At 39.5% G+C, this 17,500-nt stretch overlaps 1 protein-coding gene across 4 annotated transcripts in view; it reads right to left on the bottom strand.

Annotated features, from left to right (window-relative positions):
* The window catches only part of LOC138008121 (inactive tyrosine-protein kinase PEAK1-like), a 301,176-nt gene extending 284,458 nt beyond the window's left edge, over positions 1 to 16,718 (bottom strand). Inside the window, exons 1-5 of one of the 4 annotated variants that reach the window (XR_011124168.1) lie at positions 13,988 to 16,717; positions 10,526 to 10,753; positions 8,570 to 8,800; positions 5,779 to 7,106; positions 2,613 to 5,306 (exon numbers count right to left, since the gene is read on the bottom strand). Coding sequence is in view for 3 of the 4 variants with exons in the window: in XM_068855328.1 (XP_068711429.1) it covers positions 4,296 to 5,306; positions 5,779 to 7,106; positions 8,570 to 8,800; positions 10,526 to 10,753; positions 13,988 to 16,073 (4,884 nt within the window). In the remaining variant the exon portion in view is untranslated. Of the gene's footprint in view, positions 1 to 2,449; positions 5,307 to 5,778; positions 7,107 to 8,569; positions 8,801 to 10,525; positions 10,754 to 13,987 lie in introns of those variants that run through there. The other 3 variants (XM_068855328.1, XM_068855329.1, XM_068855330.1) reach the window with 3 other exon arrangements.
* Positions 16,719 to 17,500: the final 782 nt, after the last annotated feature.

Here is a 17,500-nt window from a genome sequence, read left to right on the forward strand (position 1 = left end):
AAGTTTTGTCACGAGTCCTTGACTAGGAGCCTCCCTATGCACTATATCCTTGAGTCAACCTTTCCCTGTATCTTTCTATTTTTAGAACTAACCCTTCAGAAGGAGACTCACATTTTCACCCATTATTTTGCACAATTTGCATAGGTTGTTTTTGCTATTTGTCGTCCTTTGACAACAACTGTATTCTGATTGGCCATTCTAAACACTGCGTGCAGTACCGACGAAATCGTGGCGTTCTAAAAATAGAAAGATACCCGCTAAGGTTGACTCTTAAAGCTTGTATGGGAGAGGCAAGCTCCTACTCATGGGCTCCTGGTTTTGTGATTATCAGTGACTCTGCTTTGTTGCAAGAAACTTGCACCAATTCTGTCTGTCTTCTTTTCAAACGGGTTAGAGGTTGCGAATTTAGACATTATTTTTCTCACTTTTTTCCCGACATGTATTTTATAGGTTAGCCAAAATATAAGGTGCCTTTTGTGAAAGCAGAAACTGTGTTTTTATAATTGATGCTTTCGCAATTTTCTGCACACATTAAGGCAATTAGCTCAACGGCTAACTGGACAAATTTAATGCGCATAGAATGCTAAAAGCCAGACGCCTTCCGTCCGTATCAATATTAAAACTGCTTCAAAAGTCGAATGGCTTAAAATTTCAACCTTTTGCCTCAAAATCTTTCGTCTGTCAATAGGCCACTTCGGGAAATACCATAATACTCCAAATTTTGCATAAGCATTGTTTCCAGTGTTTCTCTTGGGACTGACAATGGCCCCAAGAGAAAACAAAAACAATGCTTATGCAAAGTTTGGGGGGGCAAACAAAGAGTATTCCATCACAAAAGTAACTTAAACTAGAGAAAATAACCTTTACAATCAAATGAAATTCTCAAAGAAAGCGCTTATATCCTTCAAAATCACTAGCTGTTATTCTAGATTTCCTGGGCGTCGCCATCTTAATCCATCTTATGTTCGGGTTTCCCTATTTACTATTTTCACCATCCTATAACGCAATTCGTTTTGGAGGTTATTTACATAAAAACAACACAAGTTATTTACTCTTGGGACTGTATCATGCTTTATTGAACTGGATATCCATTGTTTTAATGCAAATAACCTCTCAAAATGAAGTGTATTATGGGAATGGTGAAGAAAGCGAATTCTTACTATACAAAAGCTATGTGTCAGAACAATAGGATAACCGTTATTCAAGATGGTGGCACATAGGAAATCTTATTCTCAAATCCATATTTTTCCTTGACACAGACACCATTTTGTAAAAATTCCAAAATATTTTGATTGCAAATTTTATTTCCTTAGGTTTATAAAGTTACCGGGTATTCTTTCGTTTGAGTGGAGGTTTCCTGAAAAGAGGTCTGACGTTAAATGCGTCCAATTAACGTCTCTAGGTAAAAACGATCATTCTAAATTATAATTCAACTACTATACGTAGATAATAGGGACCCACTGGCATACCATTAAAAAGCCCTTCTATCTGATTGTATCACGTACTCAATATCAACACTGACATTGATAGCAAGGACAAGGGTTGCTGGTCTTGCTGGTCTTTCATATACCGGATCTGAAATAATTAGTGTCCATAAAGCAAAAGAACAAAGCAAACAATGAATAACAATGGTTCTTTTGTCCTGCGCCATTTTAGTCCGGTATATGAAAGTCTACCCACTGGGATTACCTTCATGACTCTTGTCACCTGACATGACGTCACAACTGAAATGGGTCTATAGTGAGTTGCGGAGTAACGGACGAATTAACTTGCTGTTAATCAGTGCCTTCTGTCCTAACAAAAGGCTATGATTGAGACGTTACTAAAGTTGCCTACGTTGCTAGAACTCGCGTTTTCGTCGCTGGTGCGTAGGAATGAGAGAGAGCTTAAGCGAGGACGAGGATAACGGCTACCAGAACGCCACAAAACAATAGGTTTGATGAGCAATTACAATGGCGAGCTTAAGGTGGTTCAAACCAGTTTCAACGCTTCCAAGTGACACTCTTATTAGAAAGGTCGGCATCACAACGTTGTATCATGTATTAGCAACATCGTGATACCAAATGAAACACGAATTATTGCTGAACAAGATGCAGTCATTATGACAATATGTCACCGTGGCAATGGGCAAGGCCTGTAAAAACACCCTTTATTTTGTATTTAGTCGCTTATATCTCAAAAACGAACTCAGTGACCCTGATTTTTTAATTCTGAAGGGTAATTAAAAGGGCAAGATGAAACTTTCTGCAAAGTTAAAAAAAAGTCTGTCTGCGGATTCAGAGCCACCTTGCTTCTGTGATTTTTTTTAAGGTGGCTCTGAATCCGCAAGACAGATTTTTTAAACTTTGCCGAAAGTTCCATTGTGGCCTTCTAATCACTTTTCAGCAATAAAAAAGGGGGGTCACCGAGTTCGTTTTTGAGAAATGAGCAACAAAATCCAAAATATAGGGTGTTTTTGCTGGGCTTTCCCTTTGCCAACGTAACCTGCTACATCACAATAATGACCACATCTTGTTTCATATGGTACCATAACATTCCTGTTATGTGATACAGTGCTGTAGCGTCATTCGATCTAAAGAGAGTGTCCTCTAATTGTTGAAACCCTTTTGAGCCTCCTTAAGCAACGACAACGGCGGCAGCAACGAGAACGTCATCTCAAAAAATAAATTCGCGTAATTTTCATCGCTACGTGACTATTTCAACTTTTTAAATGTGAACCAAGGGTGCGGTAGTTTCTCAAAAATGACGCTGGTCGGAACGGCTCTGTCGTTTTGCTGACGACGGCAAAGAAATGGACAAAAGTGAAAAACGCACGTGCAGAGCGTGCAAAGCTATTGTTTTTGCCCACTAAATATGCAAATTTGTGACATTCTTGTTGCCGTTACCGTTGCTTAAGCTCCCGGATAGCTCTGCACGCCCCGCACGTTTTGTTTTTCACGTTTTGATGCACTCCTTTTCCCTTTTCGTGCTAGTGACGTGAAATGAGGTTATATGGGGCGTTTTCAATTTACCAAGAAATTCCGGAAATTCCGGTTGGGATGTAAATGGAACACACGTTTTTGGTTCGTTCCACTGGCAAACTTCCGGAATAAACGGAACTTCTGAAAAGGTAGTCCTGTTTTCCCTTTGGAAACTTTCCGATGGAAATGTGTGTTCCATTTACAACTTTTGAAAGGTCTTACCACTTCCACGCTATTCACGGCCACATTTTTAAATTTTGGCGCGTAAAAATTTAAAATTTAAATTTAAATTTAAAATCACTGGGCGGCGAACGGGCCTGAGTTAAATGGAACACGTTTTTCACCCGATGGAAATTTCTGGAAATTTTGTGTAAATGGAAAACGCCCATGGAGGACAACAGCACCTGACGTGATTTCAATTTTCTCTCCAACCGTCCACACCGTTCATACCAATTTTATTCCTGGAATGTTGATACATACTATCCATGCCTGACGACTTGAACTAATCGCGAAATTATTACAATAATGGGAAATAATATTTTTTGATAACGTTTTCGTAGCGGTCGTCGACTTCCTTGCTTAAGCTCCCTGATGACTAGCTAACAAAGGCTCCCTCGTGAGTCTGAATTTTGGGAAAAAGTCAGTGAAAACCCCGTAGCTTAAATATGCATTAAATATGGGGCTATGGGTTTTACATAAGGCGCGTCAAACTTCTTTCTTTACTCCTTCATAGAAGGGGCTACTCAAGAAACAGGGTTTATTAAGACCATCAACGCGACCTGCGACCACGTTGATGTGCCAATGCAACAATCACTACTTTACTGCGATTTTCATAATTCTGCGGAATTCATCTTCAAGCGCCAACGGCCAAACTGCGTTTTGGCTTCCATCAATCAAACTTCCAACACCAGCCACAGGTGACGAAATCAACTGATGCGTGACATAACCCACCAATCAGCATCTTTGGTTCCCACAGTACATTCGTTCATTCGAACTCGACGCCGATGGAAAGCGATGGAATCTGTACGAATCTTTTTACTGAAGAATTTCTAAAAACATATAATGGTGATCGAACTGTGAACTAAACAAAAACTCCAATTCTCTTTCCGGCGGCGGAGTCGATCTTTCTGGCTATGTTCGGAAATATGATTGATGGAAGCCAAAACGCAGTTTGGTGCTTGGCGCTTGAAGGTAGGATTCCGCAGGTTTATGAAAATCGCAGTAAGGCAAACACTTCTTTTGCATTGGCTGAACGAAAATAGGCGCTCGCGAAATGTGCAAATGAGCTCCATATGAACATCTGAAGGTATTTTTACCTGTAGGCTGGATTATATCTTACTTATCAAGATCAAGTTGTTGATAAATGTAAGCTACAGTCTCCACGGACGCGTCCACAAGAAATTGGCACTTCATGAACATCTCCACAAATTCATCCTTGATACATCCTTTCTGCATTTGATTTCGTGCGATCATCGCAACTGTATGCGCACGCTCAGTTTCTAGCCAATCACTTATCGCGCTTTCGATGCTTTCATCTTCAAGTTCTCGTGGTCCCCATAACAACACTTGAAACATTTGAAGGGCTTCTCTAGCGGACGGACGCTCTTGGGGAAGTCTTTGCAATAGCTGACGAGCAATAGTGCAAAGCCCCTTGGAAAACTGTGATTTTACAGGAATGGGTGGAAGGTCACTTTGGTCGAAATCTTGTTGTATAAGAAGACGATTAACAGCAAAAGGGTTTGGTCTGTGAAGCAACTCGTATACCAAGCATCCCGCTGCAAATGTGTCACACTCCTCATAATTCAAAAGAGCAGCTTCTTCTGGCGAATTCAGTATTTCCGGCGGAAGGTGTTCCCAGTTCCCACCGAGATCGTCCGCCGCGCTCTTGCTTATAATAAAAGGACTAGGTCGAGTAGTTTTAGCCTGTTGCAGCGCATGTTGAAAATTGCAAACAACCAAGAGACCACAGTCGAGCAAGTAGAGATTTTCGGCTTTTAAATCGCGATGTGCGAGAGCTTCTCTATGTAAATGATCTATTGCACTCAAGAGTTGTAGCATCAACAAACATATCCTCTTCTCGTACGTTTCAGGGTCGTTTTCGTGTTCTTGTTTGGTTCTTTTTACAAAATAAGCGACTGTCTCACAAGGAATCTGATCTGAGATGCTGACAGATGTTTCATAAGAATCGCAGTCAGCTCTTCCAATGACATCACCGGGTATGGCATCCGTGAAATGCGTAAGGACACGTGAGATGTTAACGTGATTCGGAATAGTTTCCGTAACACGCATGTCGAGTTTGTAAGGTGAAAGTTCCACTGCACGAGAAGAGGATGTTGGGTATTCGACCTGTTTAAAAAATGATTACTCTTAAGAAAAAAACTTTACCAACTGTGACAAAAAGTAACTTCCAATTCTAAAACACAACCTATAACCGGGAGTCATGGGCTGCTGCTGTAACTAAGAAAAAGTTGACGGGTGAAAACACTTTTCGCATGATCGTAGATGGATCAAAATAGTAACGAGGGCAACAAAAACAACAACAAAGAACACAAAAACAGCTCAACGTTTTTTAACTCTTAAGCTTACACACAGCCGAGAACAAGTTCTTTATCAATTTGGGAGATTGCGGTAATCAAACAACAGGAAAAGAAATCAAATATCGGTTTTTGAAGGTGTAAGCATTGCAGCATTCAAAGAAAAACTTCTCGGAACAGAGTAGGAAACTAACGAATCTCGGACATATTGATAAAAGACGACTGATTTCACCACTGCCCTACCCTGCTTCGGTACTTTATATAACCGTTTACATTTAACTAACCTTTGCAAGCAATTTCTTGTTTCCTTCCCAAAACATGGCGCATTTGACTGGAACAAGAACTGCTCCAGGGCATTTAATGTCTAATGCTTCACCACACACCTCATAATCTGACCACCTCGTGTCTGACAAATCCAGACCATTATCTGGGAGTAGCTCTTCCAACCACGAATCAATCATTTCTTCCAAAGTTTGCAATTGCAGCTTTAAAATTCTATTATAACGCTTCTCGAGACCAGCAGAGCCGGAAAGACTTCTACTTCGCACCACAGGCTTCTTTGTCAGCAGTGATCGGCTGTCAAAACTGTAGGACCTTTCTCGTGTGGAATGCAAAGTAGCTTTGGTACTTGGTGGTCTTGATGGAAACCTAGGAAGAGATTTAGAATCGTCCTTAACTGCTGAATTGTGGATGAGAGTTGGTGAAACCACTCGCATTGGCCGTCCAGCAGGGTCGGGTTTGTCACCTGCGGATTCCTTCGATGCATTAGGTTTCTCACATTGAAACCGAACTTGCCGAGACCGTGGAATAGCTGGTAGGGGACCAAGCTTTTCTTGCTCGACTCTTGACAGTGTCTCGGCAAGAATTTCAGCATCGTTCAAATTTGCCAACGCCGCCTCCATTTTGAGAGTTATCTCGTCCTGATTTGGTTGCAGATAGGTTGGTTCTTCACCTCCGTGACTCAATGAATCCGTAGTGGTCGCCTCACTGTGTTGAAACGGCTTCACAAGTTTAGCTACTCGAGGGGGCTTTTTAGGTTTCTCTAAAGTGCCACCGCCTTTGGACAGAGGGAAGTTAATGTAGCCGATACCTGGGTGGCTCTGCATTATAGAGGTTCGTTCTACAGTAGGAAGGGCGTCTATTGGCAGCGAATATGGAGGTGACAGTGGCCTGTTCGGTGTTGTTGACGTTTCTGAAATAACAACAGAGCTCACTTCCGCCCTTTTCGAAATCTCGGGATCCACCAAGCTTGTCTGTTCAGTTTCAACTAAATTTGCATCTGATGAGGTTGGGTGTGGTGTGATCTCTTTAGGAGTAAAAATTCCCAGGACGTCATCCTTCATGACTATTGGCGCACTTATTTCAAGTGTTTTACTGAGTCGGTTTTTCTTTTTGCCACCAAATTTCTTCATGGATGCAAACGCTCTCCTAAGCGTTGACTTGGGAGACGGCTGGGCTTTTGCAGGGGTTGGACTCGTGGCAGTGGCAATGTTGTGGGGACCAGAAAAAGTCGAGGAACGAGTCGGCTTTGTTTGGGAAGCACTGGGACTTACTGATTTGATCGGTGTCACAGGCTGCGAAACGGGCGACTTTGGTGGTGGGGGACTGGAAGCTATCAAAATTAAACAAAAAAACGTGAAGAAAAAAAAGAAATATGAATAAAATTCAAGTCTACCTACAGGGTCTTGGTCCTTTCCTTACTTACGTTTTAATGATATGAAATCAATACAAAACAAATTGCATGAAATACAATACAAATTTTATCGCAAATAAGACGGGTGGACTTATTAGTTAAAACGGTCCATATAAGAACGATAGCAACAACGGCAACGAACATGTTGAAATTCAATTAGTATGCAAAAAGGTGATAACTTTTCTATTGTCACTTACTTCTGATTGGCTTAAACAGCAAACGGTTAACAAAACTTCATAAAGCAGTATTATATTCATCCTTACTTTCCAACCGACTTCCATCTTTCATCTGGTCTCAGTTTAAATGAATTCCACAGAAATCGTATGTGGGGAACATGTAAAATTGTAAACGTTTCTTGGCTTTTGTTTTCAACTCTTGTGATTGGTCAAAATCTTTTAACACAAAAAAACACCCTTTCAAAGTGGGCTGTAAATGAATTTTATTGCGTTAACTGCCTTCCTGTAGGTTTATGCATTCTCTGTGTAAAAATGATAACATTCCTATGTGGGGAAAGCCCCGTTGCCGCATAACAAAGGAAATTGCTATCCACCTTACACGGATCATTACTTAATAACAAGCTGATTCTTTCCCTCTCGCGTAGTCGTTTTTGGGGAGTTGTATTCATACGTACGACTCCCCGAAAAAACCGCTGAGCGAGAGGCTAGGTGATTCTTGGAAAGACAATTATGCGCATTTCACAAGAGGCTTTCCATGTGCCTACAATTACACCTATACTGGGGGAAACCAGTGAAGGGATACACTCATGACCATTACTGCAACACTTGAAGAAAAAAGTAAAAGGAAAAGGACTTAAATCAAGGGACATTTGGTCACAATCAATTATTTGATGACGAAAAGTTGCAATTCTCTCAACAATGGAAGTATTTCTCCGCATCAGCCTTCATTCCAAGCTGGCAGTACAACCAGAGTGTTTATTAAATAAATAAACCATTTTACAGTTCTGTGCTCAGTTGCCAGGCCTTTGAATAAAAGCGAGGCTGGAGTTGACGATGTTTTGATACAAACCTCATTGCTCTTCTTATGTAAATGAAAACTTGTTAGCATTACAACATGATTTACATAAGAAAAGCAATACGGATTGTATCAAAACAACGTCAACTCCAGCCTCGTAACTCGTGCTCGAGCCTCGAGCACAGAACTGTAAAATGGTCTATAAAGAATGTTGGCGAACTTCAAGAATAAAACGATTGAGTGGTTTCTGATGTTGAACGCACATGTCACGTGACATTGACAGTGACACTCTATTAACTCTTGTACAATTGTGTGAAAATACAAAACTAGCCTATTGACAAGAAACCAAAATATACGCATTAATTAAAGGTGTTAAGATAGAAATATGTCCCCATCATGCACAAGCTTACCACTAGGGGGAGGGGGTGGAGCACTTCTTTGTGGTTTGACAGGCCCCTCGAATACCTCCCCTACTGTGTTATTGTCAGGACTCAGAGGTACACCTTCACTTGGTTCATCCAAGCTCCCATGGGGTAGGGGTGATGTGGGACTTGTCACATGATTTGAGTTCTTAAATGACAGCCGTCTGCGATGACTGGGTGGATCAGGAACTGAAGTATCAGGTAAGGGTAAAATTGCAGCTAAAAACAATTCAAACCAAATCAACAAATCAAAAGCAAAATAAAATTTTTGTGACATTACAAATCAAAGCTTCTCACACAACACAACAGTTTTACAAGCAGCAAACAAACAGATGCACTAATAAATCTGAATGAAATGCAGTTCAACCAAACTCTTATGCAGCAAACAGATGCCCTTCGGCTTGCAAGGTACCAAACTGTTTAAACTAATCAATTAATCAATTAATCAATAAGACAAGCACAACTTCCCAACACAAATGCACTGAAATTAGGCAATCTTTAAATGAGCTAGTTGACTTAGCTAGTTAATGAACATACATTCAAAAATTTTGGTTTTATCAACGGAGTTGATAATGTAACTTGGCCACCATACAGAAATTAAAAAGCTGACGTTTCGAGTGTTAGCCCTTCGTCAGGGCTAACGCTCGAAACGTCAGCTTTTTAATCTCTGTACGGTGGCAAATTTACATTATCAACTCCATTGATAAAACCAAAATTTTTGTATACTACTTCCCCACCAACGCAGCACCACAGTTTCTTTAGAAACTACCCCCTTCATTCACTAGTTAATGAACATAGTTAAATAAGCTCGCTGCTCTTTTCTCCAAAAGTCTGGTGGTAAAATAATGATCTTACTATTGTTGCAAACCAAAGGTTAAGTCAGATTAATTTTTTTTTTTTTTGTTACACTTTTTCAAACTTAGGTTGGTTATACACTCAACACAAACAAATTGGATTGAGATGCGTGTTGAAACAAGAGAAAACGTGGGAAGGAGAAAGAAGTCTGTGCAATGGACTTTTTGTGCCACTTGTGAAATCAATACAAAAGAAATTATATGAAATGAAATACAAATTTTATTGTAAATATGAACATGGACTTATCAGTTAATAACAAGCTGATTCTTCCCCTCTCACGTAGTCGTTTTTGGGAAGTTGTATTCATACGTACGACTCCCCTAAAAAAACGGCTGCGCAAGAGGCTGGGTGATTCTTGGAAAGACTTTTATCCGCATTTCACAAGAGGCTTTCCATGTGCCTACAATTACACCTATACTGGGGGAAACCAGTGAAGGGATACACTCATGACCATTACTGCAACACTTGAAGAAAAAAGTAACAGGAAAAGGACTCAAATCAAGGGACAGTAGGTCAAAATCAATTATTTGATAGGGAAAAGCTGCAATTCTCTCAAAAATGAAGTATTTCTCCACATCAGCTTTCATTCCAAGCTGGCAGGACAACCAGAGTGTTTATTAAATAGACCATTTTACAGCTCTGTGTTCAGTTGCCAGGCCTTTGGATAAAAGCGAGGTTGGAGTTGACGATGTTTTGATACAAACCCCATTGCTTTTCTTATGTAAATACAAACTTGCTAGCATCACAACATGATTCATTAGAAAAGCAAATACGGTTTGTATCAAAGCAAGGTCAACTCCAGGGTCCCTTTTATCCTATGACTCGTAACTGAGCAAAGAATTGTAAAATGGTCTATTAGGAAAGTCGGCAAATTTCAAAGAGCCAAACAATTGAGCGCTTTCTGATGTTGAACGTGCACGTCACGTGACCATGACTGTGACCCTCTACGAAGTCTGGTACAATAATGTGTGAATAATAAATAAATAACTAAATAAACTAGCACATTGACAAGAAAACAAAATGCATGTATTATAGGCTGGAGTTAAGATAGAAATTATAAATGTATGTTCCCATCATGCACAAGCTTACCACTAGGGGGAGGGGGTGGAGCACTTCTTTGTGGTTTGACAGGCCCCTCGGATACCTCCCCTACTGTGCTATTGTCTGGACTCAGAGGTACACCTTCACTTGGTTCATCCAAGTTCCCATGGGGTAGGGGTGATGTTGGACCTGTCACATGATTTGAGTTAAATGACAGCCGTCTGCGATGACTGGGTGGATCAGGAACTGAAGTATCAGGTAAGGGTGAAATTGCAGCTAAAAAAAATTCAAACCCATCAACAAATCAAAAGCAAAATAAAATTTTAGTGACATTGCAAATCAAAGCTTCTATGACAACACATCAGTTTTAAAAGTAGCAAACAAACAGATGCACTAATAAATCTGAATTAAATGCAGTTCAACCAAACTCTTATGTAGCGAACAGACGTCCTTCAAGGCCTCGGCTTGTAAGGTACCAAACACTTTAAATTAATCAATCAATCAATCAATCAATCAATCAATAAGTCAATCAAAACTTCCCAACATAGATGCACTGAAATTAGGCAAACTTTAAATGAGCTAGTTGACTTAGCTAGTTAATGAGTATAGTTAAATGAGCTTGCTGATATTATATCTTAAAATTTTAAGCTCATGAATTCAAACTTTTAGTGCATTTTATTTAAACAGAGTTTAGTCTGTGCTTCACAAAAAAGCAATCCAGCTACAGGTAATTTTTATGTTGGCAATTTTAGTATGTTAAAGCTATTCATTGCCGAAAAATATGTGGAGAAGACAAGAGAAGAAAAGAGAAGAAAAGCATTTGTCTCCTGAAAGCTGCTCTTTTCTCCAAAATTTTGGAGGTAAAATAATAATCTTACTATTGTTGCAAATTAACCCACAGGTTAAGTCAGAGCTTGTTTAATTAATGGGGACATTTAGTTTTTCTGTAAGTGATTAACCCATTGACTTCCGGGGGTTCCCCATTGATGAGTAAAATCGTCTGGCATTAGACAGAGTAAAATGCTAAGAAGTATGGCTCGTTCAGGCCAGGTTGGGAGTCAAAGGGTTAATAGGGACATTTAGTTTTTCTTTAAGTGATTAACCCATTGACTCCCGGGGGTTCCCCATTGATGAGTAAAATCGTCTGGCATTAGACAGAGTAAAATACTAAGAAGTATGGCTCGTTCAGGCCAGGTTGGGAGTCAAAGGGTTAATGGGGACATTTAGTTTTTCTGTAAGTGATTAACCCATTGACTCCCGGGGGTTCCCCATTGATGAGTAAAATCGTCTGGCATTAGACAGAGTAAATTACTAAGAAGTATGGCTCGTTCAGGCCAGGTTGGGAGTCAAGGGGTTAAATAACTGGCCCTCAATTTTGTGACTAATTTTTTTTGTTACACTTTTTTCAAAATTAGGTTGGTTATAAATAGCAAATTTATTATTATGTTACACTCAACACAAACAAATTGGATTGAGATGTGTGTTGACACAAAAGAAAACCTGGGAAGGAGAAAAAAGGGTGTGCAATGCATTGTTTGTGCCACTTGTTTTATCAACTCAACACAATACCGGTAACTACAAAGGACCTCCACCAAGCTCTCAAAAATACCAACACAAAATGCTAATTCAAGGAAGTTATTCTATTTAATGATGTCACGAGCATCCTTCTGCATTAAGAAAACACTTGAAGGTGCATTTCTTTTGGCACAAATGGCATCATGCCTCTCACAGATTTACAGCATTGCTGTATATCAGCAAATTTCTGCATCACATATTTATACTGAAAGCTCCTCATTACATAATACCTGTTCCCACTATAAATAGGTTGTTCATGAAATCATGATTTTCATTAAATGTACATGTAGAAGGTTTATGTTGGTGAATGATTCTAAACTTGAGAGCTATGCAAAGCTAAAGCAAGCCTATATTGAATATCAAAATAATAATACTAAGTTTAAAAATGGACTGAACCTCAGTGCAAGCATGAACCTCTAAAATACTCGTATGCATTTTGATTTTAAAACAATGTGTTAAAATAATCCCTGGTAATTTGCTGCATTTTCTTGAAGAAATGAAAATGCAAGTGAAAATAGCACAATCTTTATTAAGCATTTCAGAAATCATTAATAAAGAAGGACTGATAGTGAACTCACGTCGAATATGCAGAAATTAAATATTGTACAGCAAATGAACAATATTATTACTCCGGGCAAATTCAGAAAGAAACACCATATTTCTCGACCATGTGTACAGAGTAATTCATCAACAATCCACATGTAAGTGCAAAATATGGCCAGTGAATAATTTCAGTGTACAAAAATTTGGTTTTATCAACGCAGTTGATAATGTAAATTGGCCACCGTATATAGTCCAGCTTTTAGAATCTCTGTACGGTGGCCAATTTACATTATCAACTCCGTTGTATACTACTTCCCCACCGACACAGCACCACAGTTTCTTTACAAACTACCCCTTCAATAATTTCAGTGGTCATGCATGAAAATTAACCAAGACTTTGATTTTATTGCAATGGGAATTCAATATGGTTGCCAATACAAAATTGCCCATAATGTGAAAAGAGAATAATAATAATAAAGATGATAGGTTGGTCATCCTTGTGGATATTGCTTAACCCATTTACTACTGAAACGTGCCCCCCGCATTATTATAACCCCCCCCCCCCCCCTCTCCTCTGCTCCTGCAATGTCAATAATTGACATTCACACCTAAAGCACCCCCAACCAAACAAGCCTCAAGCTTAAATATCTGAATGCTTAACTAATTGGCAAGACAGTTACTCAAATCAAAGTAGAAGAAATGAAACATTGGTTTTTAGTGACACTGGGGAGAACCAGAGTACATGGAGAACAACCTCTTGCAGCAGAGTAGAGGACCAACAAACTCAACCCGCATGAGATGTTGAGTCTGGGAATCAAACCTGAGTGGTAGAAGATGGGTGCCCTCATCTCATCACCATGCAAAACCTGCTTCCCCATAGCATAGCAAACTGATATCTCCTTCCAGTTAGGTTTCTAAACATGGTTGTGTTGATTTGAATTATTTTTGTTACTTTTTTAACATGGCACTACATGTCACTATGCATAACAAAGGTTTTTAATAAAATAGATCTATACGTTTTTGTAACTAAGTTATGATTAGTTTCTCAAACAGCAGCTCATTTTTTGACATGCCAATGTAATAAGTTTTATTCTCTTCTGAACAAAACCAAATTTAGTTAGCACGAATGATTTTTTTTCACTCTGAATCTCTGAATAAAAGACTCAATTATCCAGAAATTCGTTATCTGCGGTAGTCAGGGCAGAAGTGCCACTGCAGCCTTTCATTATGCATAACATTAATGATTTATGATTATTAGAGAATTGGTTGATTAAAAGATAATGTCAACGTAAAATTCAATAATAATTTTATTATTGTCACTTTTACAAGAAAAACACTTGCATAAAGGATGACTCATGAACATAATTGTACACTACTAGTTAAGGCACTTACCAACTGGTGGAGAATTAACATCTTTCTTTTCTTGGAACTCTGTGTTCTCTGTTCTAATTACATCTGTAAGAATCCTTGATATGCGAGGGGCAGGTCTGGGTAAGGAACCAAACTGGGAAGGTACTTTGGATCGTGGCCTTGGTGCTGGGGCTCTACGGACGGCAGGACTCTTCTCCGCAATATTTTTACTTGCAGGGCTTGATGGGGGGCTAGAAAAAGCAGTTCCTTTCATGACAGGTATTGACTCTTTCTTTCCATCTAGTAAACTGCACTCTGGTTTGCAAGGGGCTTCTTCTGAAGGTTCAAGATAAACATGATGTCTGAATTCATCAACTTGATCTTTCTTCAAGTCCTTCTCTTTTGGGGGTAAGGGTGGGAGATCATTTTGTCCCTGTGTAATGGGACATGCTACACCCATACTAATATCAACCACCTTGTAAGGTTTTGTAAGAGGAGTTGGTGTTGTATTCTCATAAACATGGCCATCAGCAGTGTTGCATTTCTCTTTGGCCAATGATTGTTCATTACTGGGCTTGTCTTCGATCACTTCTGGCTGAGGTTTGTCAACCTTATTCATAGCATTCAATTTTCCAGATGCTTTTTCCACAAGGAGACCTTCACAACTGTTTTCGGGAAAATCTGATGTACTGCAGCTATCCCAAGTGCTGCTTCCCCAAGAGCTACTGGAAGTTCCACTGGAATCCATAACAACATAGCCGTTTTTTTCCCGAAAAACATCTGGCACTTCCTTTGAAGTTATAAGTTGTTCGTTAACTCTCCCATTAGTAGCAACATCAGAATTACTGCCTGAGGCACTGCTCGAAGAACTTCTCTCATTCGATAATCTAGTATTTTCGTATCCTGAATCATGGCAGCATGATCCTATCTCATTGCTGCTCTCGTTAGCTGGTTTGTTTACGTAAAACGGCTCAGCGCTGTCAAATTTGCTCCTAATCTCATTAGAATTCGATTCATCGCACGAGCCATTTGTTCTCTCGGCTACCGTTCTCTCAAAGTCATCCATTTCTAATTCGTTTGCAATTAAACACAGAGGATTTCGAAATTCTAAGACACAAGAAGGCTGCTCTCTTTCTTCGTCGACTCCAGGATCACATGTATTTGTCGTGTAAAAAGATCCAGGCTCAGAGGTCATTTTTTCTCGACTAACATCGGTGTTTGGTTCCATTACATCTGTTTCGTGAATATTGGGAACTTGAACTGGATCAGCGGTGAACAAAACTATATTGCGCTTCATCGGGACATACCCATCGACGTCACTGTCGCTTTCACTTTCAATTTTAAGGTCTGACAGGTCCTTTTCATTTTCTGATAACTTTCTAATGTCACTCTTCGACGAGATTTTGACAAGATTGCCTCGATCCGCTGAAGACGTATTATTCGAATCTTCGATATTCTCTATGGCTTGCTCATCAACAACTGTCTCGCAAACAATTTTGATATTCGACTCGTTGTTTGACTCTCTAAACTCTTTAAAACTGTCATCCGGTATTGAAGACAACACAAGTTCTGTTTTCGCTACAAACTTTGCGTTACATTGTGGTTCACTATGGGATTTCCCAAGAGAATCTTCGTGCGGCACGGAATCACTTACCGGTAAATTGCCTTTTGATTCCGGAAGGTTTTCGTCACGACTTGTCACTTGTTGTTCGGAATCTGCCGGTCGAGAGGGCAGTCTTGGCTTCGGCCGAGGTATCGGCTTGGGTTTGATACCAAGAGAAAATTTTATTTCTTGTTCTGTTTTGCTTGTATTGCTTTCAGTAATAACGATACTGCTGTTGTTGTCTCGCGTAGCTAAAGGTGTGATTGTTTTGATGCCACTTGCTCCTTCTGAGATGGTATTCTCTGCAATATTTTCTTTTTTTAATGTTCCTGCTTTCTTTTCTGTGTTGAACGTTTGATTGTTTTGACTATGAGGATTGGCCAACACTTCCTTGGATTTACGACCATTGAGGGTGGTTTCGTCTCGCAGTTCAAGCTTATTTTCATGCTTCTCTCTTGATTGAAAACAGTTCGCACATTTTCCTTTTCTCCATAGTTGTTCGACAAAGTTATCACAGGCAGACATTGTTATTTCACTTGTCCACAAAACTCCATCACCACTGGATTAAATTTTAGGGGAGGTAATAAAATTTTGAATGTAAGGAGTCGACGACTAAGCTAAACATAACGAAACACCCACCGCGAAAATCATCTGACAGCAAAGAAACACAAAGGACGGTTAGAAGTCTGGATCCAACTCAGGGAGGGATTTCCGCCGATTCACTTTTCGATTGATTTTACTTTTTTATTTCTTCATTCATTCTGTTTTTTAAAAAGGATAATTAGCAGAATATAGAAAGAACTCTTGTTCGCTTTATTCTTTGATCACTTTTCTCTAATAAAACTATATTAATCCTTAGCTGTTAAGTTGTATGTAGATGAGTGACAGTTGAAAGCAACGTTTTTGAAAGGGCCTCTTCTCTATGAGGTTATATTCCCTTTGTGTTTTAAAGCGGAAAATTTTAATAATATACAGTTGACCTTAGCTTTGAAGTGCTTGAAGCCTTAAAAAGGAAGATCAAATTGCAACGCACTGAAAAAAAATAATTTCACAGCCATATGCATGCTGTCACATTCTGTCAAATATTCCTCTCGAACTTTCCTAATTTTCTTAATCGTTTCTCTAAGTCACTCCACCTCAAAAATGAGACTCTGGTTGCTGTTGTGAAGCTCTCTACGCAGACTGCATTGATGACTCTCGGAGTAATCTCAGGGGCGTTGCGTGATTTTCCCTTTTAGGTACGCACAGGAAGGCGTAGTGTAACGAGCGCCGAAGGCGAGTGTCTCTAAGGGACTCTTGGGGCATGCTCCAGCAGAAAATGTTTATTTTTAGGGCCTCGGAAATGCCATTTCCCACGTTTTCCAGGGAAAAGTTTTATAAAGCAAAGCATGAAATACGGTAACTATTCAGTAACTTTGTTGTTTATTTGTCAACCTTTGTTACTGCTGAGTTTTTTTGTTTGTTTGTTTCAGGGGCACCCAACGACCAATTTGTTGTAAAATGTATTATTATACCCCAGTTAATGAAAATAAATGTTATTAAGGCATTTTCAGGTGTTTTTCAGTGTTGCTGGGAAAAGATTATCTGTTCCTTTTTCCCAGCAAGACACACAAGAAATTTCCCAGCCAGCTAGATAAAATTGGTTGGTTTCCCAGCCAGCTGATCAAATATATTTCCCAGCCAGGAATCCTGCGCGCTTTCAAATCCCTCGATCCAAAACGACCGAACAAAAGCGACAAAATCGGGACAAAACAGGTTTTTTCCGCAAGCGCAATCACTCGTCGTATGTTTGTGACTACTCTCTGGGAGGGGAAAGGGGTCCTTTTTTTTTTTTTTTTTTTTTTTTTTTTTTAAGTCGTCCTCAGTCTTCAGAGTTTCTACAGCCAGCTTGGGTTGAAATGCAAGAAAAAGTCAGTAATTCCCAGGAAAAACCTCTATCAATAATAAATTTC

The sequence above is a fragment of the Montipora foliosa genome, chromosome 6, assembly GCF_036669935.1.
Source record: "Montipora foliosa isolate CH-2021 chromosome 6, ASM3666993v2, whole genome shotgun sequence".
Lineage (NCBI taxonomy): Eukaryota > Metazoa > Cnidaria > Anthozoa > Scleractinia > Acroporidae > Montipora > Montipora foliosa.